The following is a 20,874-nucleotide window of genomic DNA, read 5'->3' on the forward strand; positions in this document are numbered from 1 at the left end:
TCATAATTAAATGCTATCTTGTCATTTTGAACATCAGCACGTGGATTAAAGGTGTAGGTATGCCATATTTTTGTCTTGGCCGTTTATGTTTAATTATCCTCTAGTATTGCGTCCTTTGGCATTGAAAGCAAAGTTCAGGTTCTTCTTAAATTAATTTCAGACGAAAAGGCTACCCTCATCATGTGCTCATGTAGAGATTCCAGAATCTCCTCGTAATAGTGACTCATAGAATCATAAGCCATTTTGGTAAAGCTATTTCATAGGGCAACTGAGAGGTCTCTCACATCCTCACTTTTAATCAGTGGACCTTATTTTTCATTATTCTTGGCATCTTCTTCACTGACTTTCTTATATCTCAGTATTGTCTGGGTTACTCCTCTGTATACTTACTTCCTTAGGGGTCTTTGCAGTCTTCACCTAGAAACCTGTCTCATGTAACTTTTATACACAGAAATAGTATCTAAAGGTGTTTGAATAAAATGTGCTGTAAATTTTTGGATAGAAAAATGGATTATAATTAGCTGTATATTACATTCCTAAACTCCCCCCCCCAAAAAAAAAGTTTTTGCTCATTGTCCAGAAACTTAGATGATACTTGAATACTATGGTCTGTGATTTTATTCATGTGGGTGTTCCTTTCAATGCAAATGACAATATATTTTCATCTTGTTCCTGCCTTTGTTGTACAATGAATCTTTCATAGAGTAGCTCCATTGACACATTTTGCTAGAGCCCTAGCTTTTTTTTTTAAATAAGGGATACAAATAAAATATACCATCAAGATTGTTCATTTCTTTGTTTTCTCTCTGGCTCTGTGATTGACCAACACTGCCTTTTCTGATTGTACATATCTTTGATATCTTTTTCTCTTCTTGTAATACATAAGTCATCACTGCTCACATGCTCCATTCTTAGATTACTCCCAGCATGAATCTTTCCATTGCCCTTTAAGTTAGATATAATTTTATTCTTTTAAGATTATGTTATCATCATTCCTATTAAAACAAAATTGGCTTTTAGACAGTGTGCATATTGGTAAATTTGAACTTTCCAAAATGCAGCATAGCCTGATCTCAGTTTTAGATCCCACTCATTCTCTATCTGAAGGATTATCCATGATATGCATGTTGGGGAAAATTTCTACATTCCTGGCGATGTGCATTTTTCATTTACTTTGTTTTTTGGTGTGAATGACTAGACCAGTTTCCTTCAAATTATAATGGAGTTAACTGGGGAGACTTTGTAGTGTTTCAGGTACCCCTTCACTTAGGAACATTTGGAGAATTTTACCATCAATGGGAAATACTTCTGTTCAGATTTTACATAGGATATATTCCATGATTCTGGTAAACACTTTGGGTTGAGTACATCACTCCATTTCTATATTCGTTAGAGACCATTGAACAAAGTAACTTCTGCAGTCATGTCCATTAAGGAGTCTTGTGTACTTTTGAAAAAGGTGGAATATAGTTTATCTGAGAAGAGCTTTTAAAACTGCATTTTAGGGGCAGCTAGGTGGCACAGTGGATAGAGCACCGGCCCTGGATTCAGGAGGACCTGAGTTCAAATCCAGGTCAGACACATAACACTTACTAGCTTTGTGACCCTGGGCAAGTCACTTAACCCCATTGCCTAGCCAAAAACAAACAAACAAACAAAAAAACCCAAAACAAATAAAACTGCATTTTACTCTCCTGAGCCAAATGAATTTTTCCCTTGTGCAACACTTTTCTTTATAAAAAAGAAAAAGTATGTTTACTTATCATTTTCTAATCTCCCTCCAAAATGAACCTTTTTTTGTGACAGTTCAAGTATTTGTTTATCATCTTTTGTGTGTGAAGCTTGTGCTAAAGGGTGGGAATACAAAGAGAGGCAAAAATAATTCTTGCCTTCTAGGAGCTCACAATCTAATGAGGAAGAGGAAGGTAGAACAACAACATAAAAACAACTTGAAACATTGTATATACAGGATAAATTGAATAAAATCTCAGTAAGAAGGCATTAATACTAAGAGGGAATCAGGAAAGATTTCCTATAGGCATACCAGAAGGCAGAAATGAGGAGAGAGAACATCACAGGCATGGGGGTCCGCCAGTGAAAATGCATAGACAGTGTTGTACAAGTAATAGTAAGGAAGCCAGTGTCACTAGAACAAAGAATAAAATATAAGAAGATTAGAAAGATAGGAAAGGACCAGGTTATGAAGGGCCAACCAGAGTATTATCATTGATCTTGTAGATAATAGGATTCTGCTGGAGTTATTGAACAGAGAGATAATGTGGTCATACCAGTGCTCTAGGAGCTCTCTTTGATTACTTAGTGAAGGATGGACTGGAGTAGGGAAAGAGGTGAGTGGCAGTGAAACCAGCCAGAAAGCTATTGCAGCATTCCAGGTGTGACACGATTAAAGGGGAGCACCAGCATCAGAGGAGAGAAAGAGGAGCATACCAGAGGTATTGCGAAGGTGGAAATGACAGGCCATGACAATATATTAGATATGGTGGTGAAAAAGAATGAGGAGTAAAGGATAGCACCTAGGTTGTGAACCTGGATGACAAGGAGGATGATGGTGCCCCTGACAATAATAGGGAAATTAGGGAGAAGGTAAGATTTGGGGGGGAAATAATGAGTTCATTTTTTGGACATGTTGAACTTAAGATGTCTATGGGACATCAAGTGCAAGATGTCTCCTATGCAATTGGAGATGCAAGATCAAAAGTTAGGAGAGGTTAAGCTGGATAAATAGATCTTAGAATCATCTATATCGAGATGATAATTAAAACCATGGAAGGTGATGAGATCATCAAGTGAAATAGCATAAAGGAAGAAGAGAATCTAGGATATAACCCTCTAGGACATCCATGTTTACAGGGGCTTCATGGATAAAGATTTAGCAGAGGAAATGGAAGAGCAGTCCTCCAGAGAGGTCAGATTCTCCTCCTCAGATAGGAGGAGAACTGGGACAGACCATTGTTGTAGAAACCAGAAAGAATAGAGTATCAAGGAGGACAGACTCGAGCTGTGAAGAAGTCAAGAAGAATGAGGATTGAGAAAAGGCCATTAACTTTGGCAGTTAAGAGATGATTGGTAATTTTGGAAAGTTTCAGTTTTTGTTGAATATTATACTCAGAAGGTGGACTGCAGGCAGTTAAAAAGAAAAGAAAGGAAGTTGAAACCAATTATAGATGTCCTTCTCAAGGAATTTAACCAGGAAAGGAAGGACATATATAGGATGATAGCTAGTGGGGATGGATGGATCAGTGAGTCAATATTTTTTGCAAATGGGTGAGTCATGGACAAAGAAAAACAGTTAAACAAAAACATCCAATACGGTAACTTATGTTTGACAGTGTATAGAATATCCTGTGCTAATAGTCCAAATCTGTCTGCTATGGAATTAAGAAGTAAGTTTCATTATCTCTTCTCTGGGTACCTGCATTGATTTTTCCATTATTCAAGTTTTGTGATATTTTTTCATTTACATTGTTGTAATCATCTCTCATTATTTTTATCAGTTCATATAGATTTCCCATATTTCTCTGAATTTCTCAGATTTGTCGTTTCATACTGCAAAATAATATTGTTACATTCTTATTTCCGTTTTTATACCTATTCCCCAATCAATGAGTAAACAATTTATATCCAGTCCTTTGCTACCACAAAGATGGCTACCACAAAGAGGGCTCCAGATGTTTCTTAAAATCAATAAATACAACATAATCTTCTATTTCTGTGATTCTCAGTCATCTTTATGATCATAAAAAATACACTCTGCTTTAGCAAACTGCCTATGAAAGCTTGCCTCATACTCCCTCATGATTTCATTTGGAATGTCTTCAATGTATGCATAAACTGTTCTCATAAAGATTTTATATAGAGATGAGAAAGCAGATATATGAGTCAATAGCTGTTAATGTCTTCTCAAGTACCCTTAAGTAAAAGCATTGTACATGAGCTTTTTTCTGCTTTTTTTAACTTTCCTCTCTTTGAAATATCTTGAGATTTTATCTTTAAGACCTTTCAAAATTATCACCTCCAGCACAGACTTCTTTGTGTACCTAGCTTCTTTTCAGCCCATAAAAGTCAACAGCAGTTTATGAATAATAGTTATATTAAATGTTGTTGGAGGCTTATGTTTTTAGTCTTTCTGAAAATGAAAGTAAACTATCTTATTGCTCTGTAGGGAAGGACATTTGGAGATCCTCAGTAGTAATGGTTTCCTTATATTTATCTTACTTAAATGAATGACAGTATAAAAATGAAAAAGAAGAAGGAAATAAATCTCATAAGCAAATAAGTACAAGTAAACATTATACTTTCCTAAATGATTTTGTTTATCTTAAATGTATATTCTCATTTTAGCATTTTTAAATTATCTCAAATAATTAAAGCATGTCGATATTTTCAGGTTAGAGAATATCCCTTATATCATTTAATAAAAGCCCAGACACAGAAGAAAATGGGACAGATAGCAGAAGCTGTTAAAACTTTGCATATGGCAATGAGTTTGCCTGGGATGAGAAGAATTGGAGTTTCAAAATCTAAATCCCAAAAGTCTGAAATTGATGCAAGTCATCGTTTGTCCATCTTTCTTGAATTGGTAGATGCTCATCGCTTAAATGGAGAACAGGTAGGTAGAAATATAATTCAGATAATCTGCTTAGTAGAGTTATTTGTTAGTCTTACTTAGTAATTAGCACAAAACAAGGATCATCCTTCTCTACCAAAAGACTCAAGAAAAAAATTTTTTTTATTGCCTTGAATTAGAACCACCTGCACTTGGTTTTAGGAAGAAGCTTCCTCAGTATCCTGAGTAATTTTGGGGGGTAATAGATTTAGAGCTGGAAGGATTCTCAGATGCCATTTAGTCGATTCTTTCATTTCATAGGTGAGGAAACTGAGACCTAGGGAAGTTAAATAATTTGCCCAAGGTCATGCAGGTAAGTCAGTGTCAGACAGAATTTTATCCCAGGCCCTCTTACTCAAGAACTCATATTCTTTCCATTATTATCACACTGCATCTTACCTAAAAGCATGCTACTTTTAAATAATGTGAGGACAGATGGGGTCTCTATATCATTTTGGCTGCTATTGATTAAACAAACTAATATTATAATGTGCCTGTGATATTCAGTTCAACAAATGCTTACTTCCCAATTTGTTTTGAAGATACCACCATCCTTTGTTCTTCCTGGTTTGCATCCTTAAAGTTATCCTTAACTCTTCATTCTCCCTCACCCAACATATCTCATCAGTCACCAAATGCTCTTTCTCCTCAACTCTTGCCCTCATATTAGGGCACTTGAACATGCATATTGATACTTCCTCAAACGCCTTTACCTCCTAGTTCCTCAACTTTATCATTTCCCATGGCCTATTCCACCACATTTCAGCTACATGGATCTTGCCTACATCCACAAATGCTCTACTTCCAGGTTTATGAACTTTGAAATTCTCTTATCTGATCACAGTCTGTTGTCATTCCCTCTGCCTTGCAACTCCAAATCCTGTTCTTCATCCTCACTTTTCTTTCCTAAGCCATCACCCCTGCACTGGCTTTACTTTCCTCCATTTCTTATACTGATCTCATGATGAACCAGTCCAATTCTACATTGTCCTTTTCTCTTAAATCCCTTCTCCCTTTATCCTGTCATTAATGTGCTCTACCAAACCTCAACCCTGAATTACTCTTACCATCCAGTGCCTTTGCTTCTACTCACTCAACTGCCTAATGAAGCTGGAGAAAGTCACAAAACCATCCTGGCTGAATCCATTTTAAATTTATGTTATGTAAACTCAAGTGGGCCCTCATTGCAATAAGGCAATCCTTTTATTCCTCCCTAATTGACTTACTGACCTACTAACCACAATAGCTGATTGTTCTTTGTTCCCTAATCTCTCTGAGATTCCTGCCTCTTATTTCACTAAAAAAAAAAAATTGAGTCTGTTCACCAAGATGTTACTCTTTTCTCCTCCTCTTCAACTCACATCTCCCAGGTGCCTCCTGCCACTGTCTCCACCTTCACTCCTATTTCACATAATGAGATGGCTCTTCTTGCCCACACGGACAGGTAATCCCATTCTGTCCTGTCTTCTCCAGAAGATTGCCTTCTCTGTTATCGTCACTCTTTCACTTTGATCTCTATTAGCTGCTTCACTACTGCCTGCAAACATGCCCATGTTTCTCTCATCCTCAAAAAACCCTAATTTGAGCCATTCTTCTAACTATTGTGTCATATCTTTCCTCCCTTTTGTGGCTAAACTCCTTGTGAAGGCTGTCTACAATAAGTGCCTCCACTTCTACTTCTCTTAACTCTTTCAAATCTATAGTCTGGCTTCTGACCTCATCATTCAACCAAAACTAGCCCCTCCAAATTTACCAGTGATCTTTTTATTGCCAAATCCAACGACCTTTTCTCAATTTTCTTCCTTCTTGACCTTTCTGCAGCCTTTGACACTGTCAGTCACCCTCTTCTCCTTGATACTTTGTTCTCTCTAAATTTTCATAACACTACTCTTCTCCTATGTATCTGACCACTTCTTCTCAGTCTCCTTTACTGTATCTTCATCCAGATCATGTCCACTAAATATGTGGATGAACTCTGTCCTGGGCCCTCTATCACTTAGTGAACTCATCAGCTTCCATGATTCAATTACTCTTTCTATGCTAATGATTCTTAAATCTGCTATTCAGCTCTAACCTCTCTGCTGACCTCCGTTCTCACATTTCTACCTGCCTATTATATATGTCTATATGTCTAATAGACATCTTAAATTCAGCTTGCCCAAAAACAAACTCATTATCTAGGTTAAAATAGAAACTTTCCCACAAAATCCTCCTTTCTTTCTCACTTCCCCATTAGTAACAAGGGTACCACTGTTCTACCAGTCGCTCACACCCACAGTCTAGGTGTCACACTGGACTCCTCCCTACTTTTCAACTCCCATATCTAGTGTGTTGCTGAAGACTATTTTTGCTTTGTAACATCTCTAGCATATACCCTCATTCTGACCTCTGACACTGCTACCACCCTGGTTCAGGCCCTAATAACCTCATGCCTGGACTCTTGCTATAACCTACTGTTTGGTCTCCCTACCTCCAGTCTCTCCCCACTGTAGTCCTTCCTTAACTCAGCTGCCAAACTTATTTTCTTAGAGCATAAGTCTGAGTATGTCACCCCTCTAATCAATAAACTCAACTGATTCCCTATCACCTGTAGGATCAAATATAAAATTCTCTGTTTTCCATTCAAAGCCCTTCATGATCTGCCACTCCCTGCCCCTCCCCCTCACCTTTCTGGTCTTCTTACACCTTCCCCCCTCCTTGTGTACCTTTTCAATCCAGTGACACCAGTCACTTTGCTATTCCTGGCACAAGATGGTCCATCTGCTGACTCCATAAATTTTCACTGGCTGTCTCTCATGCCTAGAATTCTCTTCCTCCCCAGCTCCATTTCCTGGCTTTCCTGTGTAGCTTCAAGTCCCAACTAAAATCCCCACCTTCTCCTGAAAGCATTACCTTATCCCCCTTAATGCCAGTGCCTTCCCACTTTTGGTTATCTCCAGTTTATCCTATGTATATATGTGTGTGTGTGTGTGTGTGTGTATGCATGTATATGTGTATATGTACACATATGGTATACATGTATCTACATATATGAGTATATACATATATGTTGTTTGTATGTTATCTCCTCCATTAGACTGTGAGCTCTTTGAGACTAAGTATTGTCTTTTGCCTTTCTTTGGATCCCTAGGTCTTAGCAGAGTGTCTAGCTAGCACATATTAGGTGCCTAATAATTGTTTAATGTCTATCATTTCTACCTCCACATCTTGCATCTATTCTCATTATTTACACAGTGACTACTTTATTTCAGAACCTCATCACCTCTTACTTAGATTATTACAACAGTCTGAATCATTTCTTTCCATTCCATTCCATTTTCTGCATAGATAATAAATTAGTCAAAACTTGCATTTAAGCACAAGTCCAACTATGTCACCCTACCTTCTCAGACTTCAGGCACCCCATGGTTTCTGGGTTAAAATGGAAGCCATCCTGGCCCCAGCCTGCCTTTCTAGCTGTATTATATATTACTTCTTTTTCCTACATGCTACAGTGTAGGCAAACTAACCTTCTTATTGTTCCTCATACTCTGCATTCCATCTCCCTTTCCCTGGGCTTTATACTTGTTATTGCTGTCTGACATAAATTCCCTCTTCTCCATCTTGTAGAATCCGTTACTTCCATCAAGCCTCAACTTAAGTTCCATCTTGTACATGTAGCCTTTTATGATTCTTCCACCAACTAATGCCTTCCTTCTTCCAGCCATCTTGTATTTATTTTGTATTCATTCTGTTTATATTTGTATATGTACATGTTGTTTCACTTGATGGGATATAAGTTCCTTGAGGGCAGGAAGGTAGTGCAATGGATAGAGTGCAGGGCTTGAAATCAGGAAGACCTGGGTTCAAATTTCACCTCAGACAATTATTAGCTGATTTAGCCAGATCATTTAAACTCTATGGGATTCAGTTTTTTCATGTGTAAAATCTGTGATGGAATGATGCTTTGATTTTTTTTGTCTTTATGTTCCCAGCACTTAACACAGTGCCTGGGAAATAGTTGGTGTTTAAGAAATGGTGCTGAATGATTAATTCCTTTGTCCTAAGTGCTAGGGATAGAACCCCTTCCTTCAGCAAGCTTATAGTCTTTAGGAAGTTAATATAGTAAAGATGCTACAAACCTAAGAATATATTAGAAAATAGTAACTAGGAGATGTACTGAGATATACCTATAACAGCAGACTAAAATTAAACATTCTTTTTCTCATGGCTTAGAATGTATATAGTGTAAGAATCGGTTTGTACTGATTTGATTTTATTTTGCTTTGTTTGGTTCAGTGTTGTGATTTCAATGGTCTAGGGAACTCTTGGTGTAAAAACCTCTTAACCAATGCATGTTTTGACCAATTTACATTTTTAACTTGCAGCCTTAGAGAATTGCCTAGAACATTTAGAGAGTAATTAACTTGTTAATTGTCACACATGCAGTGTGTATTAGAGGCAGGACATGAACCTTGGTCTTTCTGACTCAAAGGCTTCCCTCTATCTATTGTATCTATCCACTGCCTCACATACCAATTTTTAAAAAATAATACTATTTCACTGGACTCTGCTGCTTAGTTCTTTTCTGTACTTGTTCTTGATCTCCTTCCCTCACAAGGAGATTCCACACATTGTCCCTTTCTCATATTTCCAACATCATCTTCACCTGTCTATCACAGATTACCTAGTTTACCATTTCACCAAATTCATGCCATCTGGTGGGAACTCCTTTAACTTCCTTACTCCACTCCTTCTCAGTATCATCACTGTATCTTCTTTCCTTTCTGACTGTCTCAGAGGATGAAATATTCCAAGTCAGTCTTTCTGTTATTTTTTTGTAGGGTGTGTGAACATCTTGTCTTCTTTTCATCCTCTTATTCTGACATCTTAAATCAGTCTTGTCCATGCATTATTTATACAGCTTAGTTTATATTTCTTATTGATAATTGGAAATGTTTCCCTTCTGGTGTACATATGTTTATATACATCTTTGCTTGAGATAATGTTTTCGTTTCATCTGTATAGCATGAAGCAGCAAAAGTTTTGCAAGATGCCATCAATGAATTTTCTGGAACGCCTGAAGAATTGCGTGTTACTATTGCTAATGCAGACCTAGTTCTTGCCCAAGGAGAGGTTGAACGAGCCTTAAGCATGCTCCGAAATGTCACACCGGAGCAGCCTTATTTTGTTGAAACCAAAGAGAAAATGGCAGACATTTATCTAAAGCATAGAAAAGAGAAAAAATTATATGTCAGCTGTTACAGGTAAAAGTTTATTTCAGTTTTTTTTTAATTATCAAGTAGTCACTAGAAATTAATTTCTCAAGTGTTTTTTCCCTAAGGCAAAGTCCTCCACTGGTTATCTTTCCCCATTCTTCTTTACCCATGGCTACATTTTCCCCAACCCCAATTTTCCTTTATTAATAAGGTTCATTTATGACAAATCTTCCTATGGCTCATCTTGCTTTCCAAAATCTCAGTACACTTCAGTTCTAAACCCTGAGTTTTTTCCTTGCAAATCATCACTGATAGGAAATTTTCTAACAAGACATAAAACTTTTTACAAGGATAATAATTCTGTGGCCATTGCAATTCAAAATAGTATAGTAATGCTTCAGTTATCTTAGATGTCAGATTCCATCACCTAAATAACCATGAATCTGTAAGAAGGTAAAACAGGTTCTGGGTACAACCAGCAGTAAGAAGTGCTAAATAATATTTTAAATCAGTTTGTTAGCCTGGAAAAATGGTGTGTTTTCATTGACTAGTGGTAACTGTCAAAGCTAAACTCTGAGTATGAAACCTAAGAAGTATGAAATAAACATTAGGAAAAGCCTAAAGGAGAGAAAAGAATAGGAGGTAGGAGAAGCAGGAGAGGGCTAAACTGGCAACCAGCTTTACAGGTAGTAGTGGGCATGGCCAAGAGACCAACCCCATAGAAAACAGAGGTCACATGCAAGAAAAGAGGGAAAGCATTTAGAGGGATTCAGGGAAAGGTCACTTTAAAGTCAAAGTGTCCCCAGTAGCTTTTGAAAGTTATTGCTCAAATGGAGTACAATATTTTTTTTTTCATAATGAGAGTGCTGGGTCACCAATAAATGTGTAATATACTGTTTACTAAATACAGAAGTATGGAATCCGTTTTGGAAAAAAATTCACCAACAGTTAAAAAATTTTTGAAACTTATCACTCCAAACGTTTAGTTACATGGAAAACTCATTCATCAGGACAAAACTAGAAAACAGCATTTTGGTTTGCATAATAATATAACAGTATATTATCACATATATCATATTCATATTTGGAAGAGGGATCCCCGGGTCAGGGGATCTTTTAGCAGTCTGGTAAAGCCTATGCATGTAAGCTTGTAAAATATATAGGATTACAAAGGAAATACAGTTATCCAATATTTTTTAAAACAAGTTCATAAACCCCAGGTTAAGAACCCTTATGTAGATGGTAAGAAATGCTGCTATTTGTGGACAGTATTAACCTGTTGCTTGTAACTCCAAAATGGCAGTTGCAGGAGATGTGTGATTACTCATAAGATCTGTCTAACAATCCATTTGGGAAAAATGAAATGAATGAAAAATGCCTTTTGTCCAGAGTCTTATATGTAGCTAGATAAGTAATATATCAGTACACATATTTGAGGTCATTGCAGATGTATAATGAACTGGGCCCAGAATTGAATTAGAGGAATAGAGTAGACTAGGTTGCATTTAGGAAAATGCATAGTGCTTTTAATCATTCAAAGCTTTACCCTAACACAATGACCCATTTTTTAAATGCATATGTTCTCCTAACTACAAACATATTATTTAGAATCTCCGAACATCATATTCTGTGAATCATCAACATTGCCCAAAGGGAAATGAGGGTGTGAATGTTGGGCACAAACAGGATGCAGCTTATTCCTGGTGACAGCATATGCTTAACCAGCTATATAAGGGACTGGTAGGAAAAAGACATGTGAAATCATGTATGAAGAAGGAGGGATTACAGATATCAGGAGTACTCCTCTTACATCTAAGAAATATAAAAAAGACCTAGAGAAAGTCTTTCACTATATTGGGTGGATCCTCTGTAGAAGACTTATTGGAAAACCAGGACAAGGATACACAGTATAAGAAGCCATAGATGAGTTGTAGTGTGCACTGATGAAGGGAGTACCCACATTAGTGAAATCATGGATCCAGAGGCAGCTCGAAGTCAAGAGGACCTGAGTTCAAATCCAGTTTCTCAGACACACCACACAAAACACGTACTAGCTGTGTGATCCCAGGCAAGTCAGTTAATCCCAATTGCCTAGCAAAAAGCAAAAAAAAGAAATCATGGATCCACTGAAGTACTGTGATAATAGAGGAAATCTTCAGTTAACTGTATCCAGCTAACTGGAATCCTTCAGTAGAGTTGCTTTGGTTATTCCTTTTCATGAGAAAGAAACAAGTGATGGCAAAAAAAACCCTTAAATATAAGGACTATAGTTCTTAAAAAGCAATCATAATACAGATTCAAATTAATCTCAGCTATACTCTGCAGTAAAACCTTAGCTTTGCTTGGAGGTCAGCCATCTGGAATTGTCACAACCTAGAAGTAGGTCAGAGGATAAAACAAAACAACCTTTGGTGTTGAAATAGGAGTCCCAAAGTACCATCTAAACAATGAAAACTGCAAAATAATGTTGTAGAGTATACCCACAACACTCAAAAACAGTTCATTGGCCAAAGAGAAAGAAACATTCAGATTGGCTTTCTCTGTAACAAGCCAACTTTCTCAAATGAAAACTGAGAATTCCAGTAAAAACACCATGGGACCCAAGAAAAAAGAAAAGGGAATAGGTTATAAGAGATTAGAAGCACAGAAGGTTGTGGGATCAGTGAACAGCAGACACTGTTGATATCAGAGAAAAAAAGAGCTTGCAACAAAAATACAGTAGATAAAATACTTCTGCATGGGAAAAGCAGTATTCTGTATCATATCTGACTTCTCTATCCTTTTTGGAGCAAGAATGGCAGAAAAAACATTCACTTGTACCTTAGTAGTTAATAGCATGATCATATCAATAAATAAGTAAGCATTTATTAAGTGCCTGCTACTTGCCAGCATAGCACAGTGGATAAAGACTTGAACTTGAAGCCAGTAAGACCTGAATTCAAGTTCCTTCTCTGACAAATACTGGGTAAGTATGTGACTCTGGTAAAGTCACTTAAGTCTCCTATTCTATGTGACTCTCCAAGACTAAGAGTTGCAAAGAAGGTGCTGACCTGCATTAGTAGAGGGAGTTTCCTCACCTAGGAATTACCTATATATCCCTGAAATCACAAGTCCAATCCCTATCCCTGTGTGCCAGATGCTGCACTAGGTGTTGGGGATACAGATGAAGAATGAAACAATCCTTTCTTTCAAGGATTAATATTTTGTTAGATGAACCATTGTATATATGTGTAAGTATCTATAGTATAAATATAAAGAGAGGACGTTAGGATTTGAGAAAGCCTTCAGGTAAAAGGTAGTATTTTGAACTGCATTTTGAAGGAAGAAAGGATTTCTTTGGGGTGAAGATGAAGAGGGACTTCACTGCAGGCATGGGAGACAACCCGTGCAAAGCATCAGAGATGCGAGATGGCATACTGCATGTGAAGAACAAGGAGAATGCCAGTTTGGCTGGGCCATACACTGTGGGATAGGGATTAATATATAATGAAAGTGAAGAGATAGGTTGGGGCAAAGTAGTGAATGACTTTAAAATGTAAACAGAATACCTAGTAGTAACAGTAGCCAACATTTATTTAGTGCTTTAAAGTTCATAAAGTGCTTAACATTTAATGCCTCATTTGTTCTGCACAAAAACCTTATGGAGTGGATACTACATATACTTGTAGGATCCAAGGAAGAGATTAGGAGATCAAGACACAGAGAGGTTGTGAGTTTCCCATGGTAACATACCCATCAGAGTCGTGGTTTGCACCCACTTGTGCATGCCATGCAGTGTATAGTGTAGCAGTATGGAGGATGCACACACTGTAATGTGTACAGAAAGTTATTACCTCATAGTCTATGTAAATGTTTATAGATCAATACTCTGTTGCCTTTCCTTATAGAAAGATTCATTAAGGCAGCTGTTTAAATTCTTTGAAGATTCTGATTCAGCTAATGCCATTGAATATTGTTCCAACTTGCACACAGCTAAATTAAAGCACTCATATCAAATTTTATGTATGAGTGGTTTTCACTAAAGATCAGAGAGTGCCCCTGTCACTCAATATTAATTAAAAAGGTAAAATATTTTATAAGCAAGTTCAGGTGAATTATTTTTTGTATTTATAGACTAGATAGCTTTTTTTGGAGTGTTAAGGGGGTGAGAATTATCTTGAAATAATTGAGGGGCTGTCATATGGAAGCAAGATTAGAGGAAAGATCATAGGATTTAGAGCTGAAGGGGACTGCCTGAGCCAGCAGATACTTGGTCTTTTTATCAACCAAAGAGAAATAGCAGCTATGGACAATGCCAGTTTAGAACATAAACACATTTACTGCAGAGGAGGATAGTTGAAGATTGAGTGGTATTACTTTATAAAATATCTAGAAGAAATGGAGAGGAAAAGTTGGTGGGCAACTGACTTAAGTCAGATTGTCCAGGATAAATCAATCAATAAGCATTATTCAGTACCTACTACATATCAGGCACTGTGTACTAAATATTAAAGATATAAATTAAAAAATAAGACAATCCTTGTTTCCAAGAAGCTCAGATTCTAATAGTAGGAATGGAAGGAAGACAATGAACAGAAGGAAAATGGAAAAATTTGTTAAGATTTCTATAAAAAACTTTTCCCCGTCACTGACAGGAGAGCTGTCCCAGTTCCCAAAATTGTTCTTGCAGAAATTAAAGTAGCACACGCACACACACACACACACACACCAGAGACAGAACAACTGGATGAGACTGTCCAGCCTCTTGCTGGACTAGTGACATGCTAGACATGACACAGTTTTGAGAATATGGAGGAATCAGTTATGGAGGTATGGGAAAGATGTTAAAAAAAACCTGGAAAAAAAGTTATGGTCATTACTACAGCCAGAAAAAGATGATTAAAAAAAAAAAGCAGCTGACTCCTATGCCTACTTTCTCTTCTCTACAAAGCTTTCATAAGACTAATTTATATCTACATAACTGAGCATCGTTGATTAAGGTATGAAGTGGGAACTGACAGACATGCTTTCACAAAAAGTATTCTCCTGGAGATTTCATTTTAGTGTGACACAGTGGACTAAAGAAGGGTACCAAAAACGTAAGATCCCATTTTCCCATTCGTTTTTACTACAAAAAAGTATTAGATTTGGTAAAGTAAAATGTTGTTTTAAAGGCTCTCTTGTGCTAGAATAAAAAGAGCAGTGGAATTAAAATCAGATGGACCAACACTTGATGCTTACTATTTTTTTAACCATGGGAAAGTCACTTCACCTTTGTGTTCCTCAGTTTTCTCATCTGTAAAATGGAAATTATACCCATAATGCTTACTTCCCAAGGTTGTCATAAGGCTCAATGTATAAACGTTGTTGTGAAGAAAGTGCCTTATAGACCTATATACTGTATAAGCGTGACTTCTTATTGGTGTCTTTGCATGTTTTTAGTGCCATCCTTTCCATTGTAATTTGATTACCCATCTTTGTGGAATAGGGTATTTTTTTTTAGAATATTTATTACTATTAGATAGATGTCCTAGAAAAAATAAATCTATATTGGTGCTATATAAGTTGTCCCAAAAGTTTTTGTCAAGTTTTAAACTTCAATAGCTTAAACTATTGAATACCCCACATATGACTTTAATTCCTGTTATAACATTAAAGATGTCATTTTTTCTGTTGCTTGTATATGAAATGCCCTTCAGTGTTAAATATTAGATGACAGAATTATGGCTCAGTATCATGTCTACAAAGTCTTTGTGCAGCCACAGATCTGGAACTAGAAGGATCATCAGTGACATTTAATATAGTTCAAGTCATTTTTCAGATAAGGAAACTGAGGCCTAAAGATGTTCTCACTTGTCATAATCTAAACCATTGAGGCCCATGTGCTAAAAAAAATATGACACCATTTCTGGGATTTATAATCTAGGTATAAGTCATGTGTGATCGTAGGCAAAAACAAGATAAAGACAAATTGGGTAATATATTTATTTCTGAAAGAGACCAGAAGTAAGTTCCTCTATTAGACTGTAAGTTTCTCAAAGTCAGAAACTGCTTCTTTTAAATTTGTTGTCTTTGTATTCTCAGAGCTCAATTCAGTGGCTCACACATTATAGGAACTGAATAACCGCTTGCTGAATGAATGAATTTAGTCTAATTCTCTCATTTTACAGATAAGGAAACTGAGGCCCAGAGAATGGAAGTAACTTGGCTAAAGACATAGAGGTTGATGAACCAGGATTTGAAACTATGATTTAAAGTCTGACTCCAAATCCAGAGTTCTTTCTACTATGCTTAGTGTTAAGAAAATTTCACAAAGATCTGACTTTTATTGTATTGGAGATGGGAGGGCAGGTGAAGGAGACCAGTATGAGGAGTTTCAGAGAAAACTGCATTCATTAAATTTTATTTCTTTGCCATATGCATATTAAAATGAAAATGAATATGCAAATGCTTCTGGTAGCGTTTTCTGGAAAACCTCAGAATGACCTAACCTACCTAGGCTGTCACTTCCTATTTCTTCTTATGCCTTCCACCAATTCTTACTGAATCACTGTGCCCAAAACTTACTTCCTCAAGAGCTCTGCCCTGATTAACTTTACTTTATTGGAGTTGAACTAAACTCTTTTTGTGGGGAGAGATATGAATCATAGTTAGCAGGGATGGGTGGACCAAGAAAGGGATTTTTGTTGATGGGGGAGGCATGGGAATGTTTGTATGCAAAGTGAAGCAGCCAGTAGATGGGGAGAGATTGAAAGTAAGTGAGAGCGAGGATTATAAGGGGGGAAGTCTACTAGAGGAGATGGGATAGAATGAGATCACTTGTACATGTAGAAGGGTTGGGCTTGGGAAGGAGAAGGCCTACTTATTCATGTCAGACAAGTAGAAGCAGATATAATGACAAAAGGCCTCTGGGATATGTGAGATGAGGAGAAGAAAAGAGGAAGCTCATGGCAAATGGCCTCATTTTTTCAGTGAAATATGAGGCAAGGTTCTCAGTTGAGAGGAGTTGGGGAAGCCGTGGGAGTTTTCAGGAGGGTTAAAAAGGTTTGGAAGAACCACTGTGGTGAGGGGGTTAGTGAGTTAAGTAGAGAGGTGGAAAAGGATTGACTTACTACAATGAGGGACCAGTAGAGGATATGTAATGCAAATCTGTATTGGATTCAGTAAGGATGGTTGTGTGATTTTCTAATATTATTCAGCATATAAGTGAAGGCAGTGGTTAATGGGAGTAACCTAGGACTGAGACTTGGTAGGACACAATTGGCAGTAAGATAAGAGGCAAAAAACTCAAGAGAAGAGGTCATTGCATAGAGTTGAGTTGGTTCACCAAGGATTCAGGATGGGGAAAGGAGAAAAGTATGGCTGGTACAGAGGTTATGGCCTGGGAGAAAACTTAGGGGTCAAGGGATTGGAGGCCACAGTGTAGACATTTAAGGCAGGGTTTAGAATTAGAAGGCAGAAGGAGTGGTAAAAAGTCAATAGAATGTGCTCAAATAAAGTACTTTTAGAGCTCTTGTACTTAGATGTGATGCATTTATTAATAATGGCAAGATTAAGGGTAAAATGACAGTAGCAACAGTGATAATAACAGAATAATTAGCATTTATATAGCATCTAATATGTGTCAGGCATTTGCTAAACACTTTATAAATTTGAGTCTCACAATTCTGTGCTATTATTACCCCTATTTTACAGGTGAAGAAACTGAGGCAAACCGAGGTTAAAGTGGTTTGCCCCTGGGAACAAAACTAATAAATGATTGAGGCTAGATTTTAATTCAAGTTTTCCTCACTCTGTGCTCTGAAGCACTCTATACGTTGTGCCACCTAGCTGCCTCCATGACCGTCTGTGTTGTGTGGTTGAGGTGAGATGGAGGAGTAAGTCATGGGAAAAGATTAAGTGGAGGAAATAGGAAGTTAGGGTATTTGAGGGAATATTAATTTGTATATTGAAGTTCCCTAGAATGAGAGTGGGAGTTGGAGAAGAGAAAAACATTGTGAGTCAGGTAGTGAACTCATTGAGGAAAAGCGGAGCATTCTGCAAATCTGTTGGCAACAGCTATAAGGGTTTGGGTTGGTTTATAGATGTGGATTGCATAAATCTCAAAGGAGGAGACATATTTGGAGGAGAACCTGGAAGTGACAGTGGGGAACAAGAAGTATTACAACTCCCCATCTCAACCAATGAGTTGGGAGGAATGAGTGAAAGTGCAGCCATTACTGGAAAGGGTGACCAAGGATCCTGTGTCATCAAGACAGAGCCAGATCTCAGAGACATCAGGAAGAGGTGAAGGAGTGGTAAAAGAAAGGATTTAAGATGAGAGCAAGTTTGTTGCCATATGAAGCAGGCATTCCAGAGAACATAGTGATACCTTTTGGTTGTAGCAGAAGGGAGTTGAAGGAAATGGGAATAAAGACTTGGGCAGTGCAGGATGGGTACTGGGATTTAATTGATAACCTAAGGTGGTTCAGAATCACTGGAATGGGGAGGGTATGACTAAGAGGGAGTTTGTTAATCTCTAAGTGGAAAATTTAGAGATTTCAAAGTCAACAGCATTTTAACCTAAGGGTGAAATCCTCTCAAAGCTTTGGGTAATTCAGGTGAAGGAGCAAGAACTTAGAGCAAAAGTTACGTAAAACTTGTCTATAGCTTCGAAAGCAAAGATTATATTTTGCTTTTCTGTGTATGCCCAGCACTTAGCATAGTGCCTGGTGTGTAGTAGGTGCTTAATAAATTTTTTTGACTGACAATAAACTGGCAAATATTTAGTAAGCACCACGACTTGTAAACTTTGAGATAAATGGTCCCCAAAGCATCATAACCTAAATTCTTAACACCAAATAATACTTCATATCTATGAACAAGTAGCAAATGTGAAAGAGGATTGGATGCTACTGTTATTTGCAGTCCTTCCTATTAGCAGTACAGAAATAATATTTTGAATACTGCTGATCCATCAAAAGTTATTGAGAATGGTGAAGGAAAAAAATTGAGAGAAAATCACTGGGGAGGCTACTTCCATTCTTAATTCACTAATTAATTTTGCACAAAGTTAATAATGTTATACCATCCAGGAAGTCCTATTCTTTGCACATCTTTATGAAAGATGAGTGACCAAAAATGAAAAAGATATCAAGATTTTTTTCTCCAATAAAACAAGTTCTAAAGGGTTTGCGTTTATACATTACCATATACTATCTACATGTAATGGATATGAATGTATTCAGTATTCAAAATGATGACGCTTAGTCATTAAGACAAGTTATATTTAGTTTTCTCTTTTATAGGAAGGTAGGGATATATGTGTATGTACCTATGTGTGTGCATATGTACATATATATGTATATATTGCATTTTAGAAAGGTTTCCATCAAAAGAATTAAAAGGATTCAGAATATTTGAGCCTCAAGTATCCAGAAACTTGATTTCTCCTCAATGGAACATTTTCATATGAGTCTGGATAAGGGAAGTTTTACTGACTTCTGAAGGTACTCTGGGATGTGATTGAAGAGAAAAGATAATAGATAGTGTTTATATGGAGCTTTAAAGTTTGTAAAGTACTTTACTGACATCTCTTTGTAACTTCACCACAGTGTTGGAAAGGTAGATATCATTATTATTTTTCATTTTATAAATGAGAAAATTGAGGTTAAGGTTAAGTGGTTTACCTAGGGTCACACAGTAAGTCACAATCTGATACTGGACTTGAACTCAGGTCTTCCTGACTCCAGATCCAGTACTCTATCCACTGTCCTATCTAGATACTGCAATAATTTGCATCATCAAAGAAAAAATATTTACCTGACTTAGTTGCTAAAAGCAAAAAACTAGCCTCATATATTTTAGAAAGCTTTCTAAATTTAATAATATTTGAAACAAAACAGAATTTCTAGTTAATATTTATTTAATCAGAAAATTCATTTATATAGAAGGCCCAGTTCCCTGAGCTTGAGTCAAGATTTTACTGATATACTTTAAGTATTTTTCCCTATTTAAGAAGAGATATTAGATGTTACAGTTTATGATAAAATTTGACTTTGTAAGTTTTATACTATAAAAATAATAAAATGGTAAAATATAATAATAAAAATAATAAAAATAGATCAATATAAAGCATATAGTAAGTACATTATTACTTATTAGTTTATATAAGTCATATACCTATGAGTTGGAGAACAAGTAAGTTTTAGGATTAGACAGATATTTGCACATACATATTAAAAAAAATTTAATCAATAAAATTTGTCTTCTAGAGACCTCGTAGAAAAATCGCCCAATCCTCATACTTTTCTTCTCCTTGGTGATGCCTACATGAACATACAAGAGGTAAGAATTTGAAGTACTTCTGACTCTAAATATTCTTATGAAATGGATAGTTAAGATAAAGTAGTAAAAACTGTAAGACCATCAATTTATTAATCATTACTCTTAATTATTGAAATGATATACAATAAAAATGAAATTGATTCTATTTTCATGGACAAGATGTGACTTGTTATTGGTGTCAGAAAGTCATCACTGAATCAGATGCTTGTGTAAAAGTAACCTCCCCTGGCTAGAGCACAGATCAAAATTAGTGCAAAGATAGAAGAAAGAATAAAAATGAGAAAAAGATGTCATAACATTTTAAAATACTTATCTATTTTAAACCATGAACCAGTTCAAATAAAGCTCAGCAAGAGATCCAACCAACTAAGCAAATGGTATTTAAGGATGAAAATGAAAGACAGCTAATAGAAGAAAAAATGGAACAATTTTGCAGTCATTTTTGTAACAAACTTTTTAAGCAGTCAAAAACAATATAGCCACCACACTTGTGTTCTAATTGATAGTTCCACATGTGCTTTCAGAAGATGTAGAAATGGCACTAAAAAGAAGAAAGAAAAATAATTGGAAAAGCAGGTGGATTAGACCACATATCCATAGAGGGTATTGAGAGATCAGTTCACAAGATATTTTAAAAGAAGAAAGAAATACCAAAGGAGTGAGGGTAAAAAACAAACAAACAAAAAAAAAACCTCATACTTTGTTAACTTCACTCATTCAGTAAGCATTTATTTAGTGCCTACC

The 20,874-nt window shown here is 36.5% G+C and overlaps 1 protein-coding gene across 3 annotated transcripts in view; it reads left to right on the forward strand.

Annotated features, from left to right (window-relative positions):
• Positions 1 to 20,874, forward strand: part of TTC21B (tetratricopeptide repeat domain 21B) — a 100,802-nt gene that overhangs the window by 36,598 nt on the left and 43,330 nt on the right. For all 3 annotated transcript variants that reach the window (XM_078146990.1, XM_020990878.2, XM_078146989.1), the window contains exons 14-16: positions 4,409 to 4,630; positions 9,635 to 9,873; positions 20,058 to 20,130. In XM_078146990.1, the coding sequence (XP_078003116.1) occupies positions 4,409 to 4,630; positions 9,635 to 9,873; positions 20,058 to 20,130 (534 nt within the window). The remainder of the gene's footprint in view (positions 1 to 4,408; positions 4,631 to 9,634; positions 9,874 to 20,057; positions 20,131 to 20,874) is intronic.

The sequence above is a fragment of the Phascolarctos cinereus genome, unplaced genomic scaffold (assembly GCF_003287225.1).
Source record: "Phascolarctos cinereus isolate Bilbo 61053 unplaced genomic scaffold, phaCin_HiC Scaffold_726;HRSCAF=1367, whole genome shotgun sequence".
NCBI lineage: Eukaryota > Metazoa > Chordata > Mammalia > Diprotodontia > Phascolarctidae > Phascolarctos > Phascolarctos cinereus.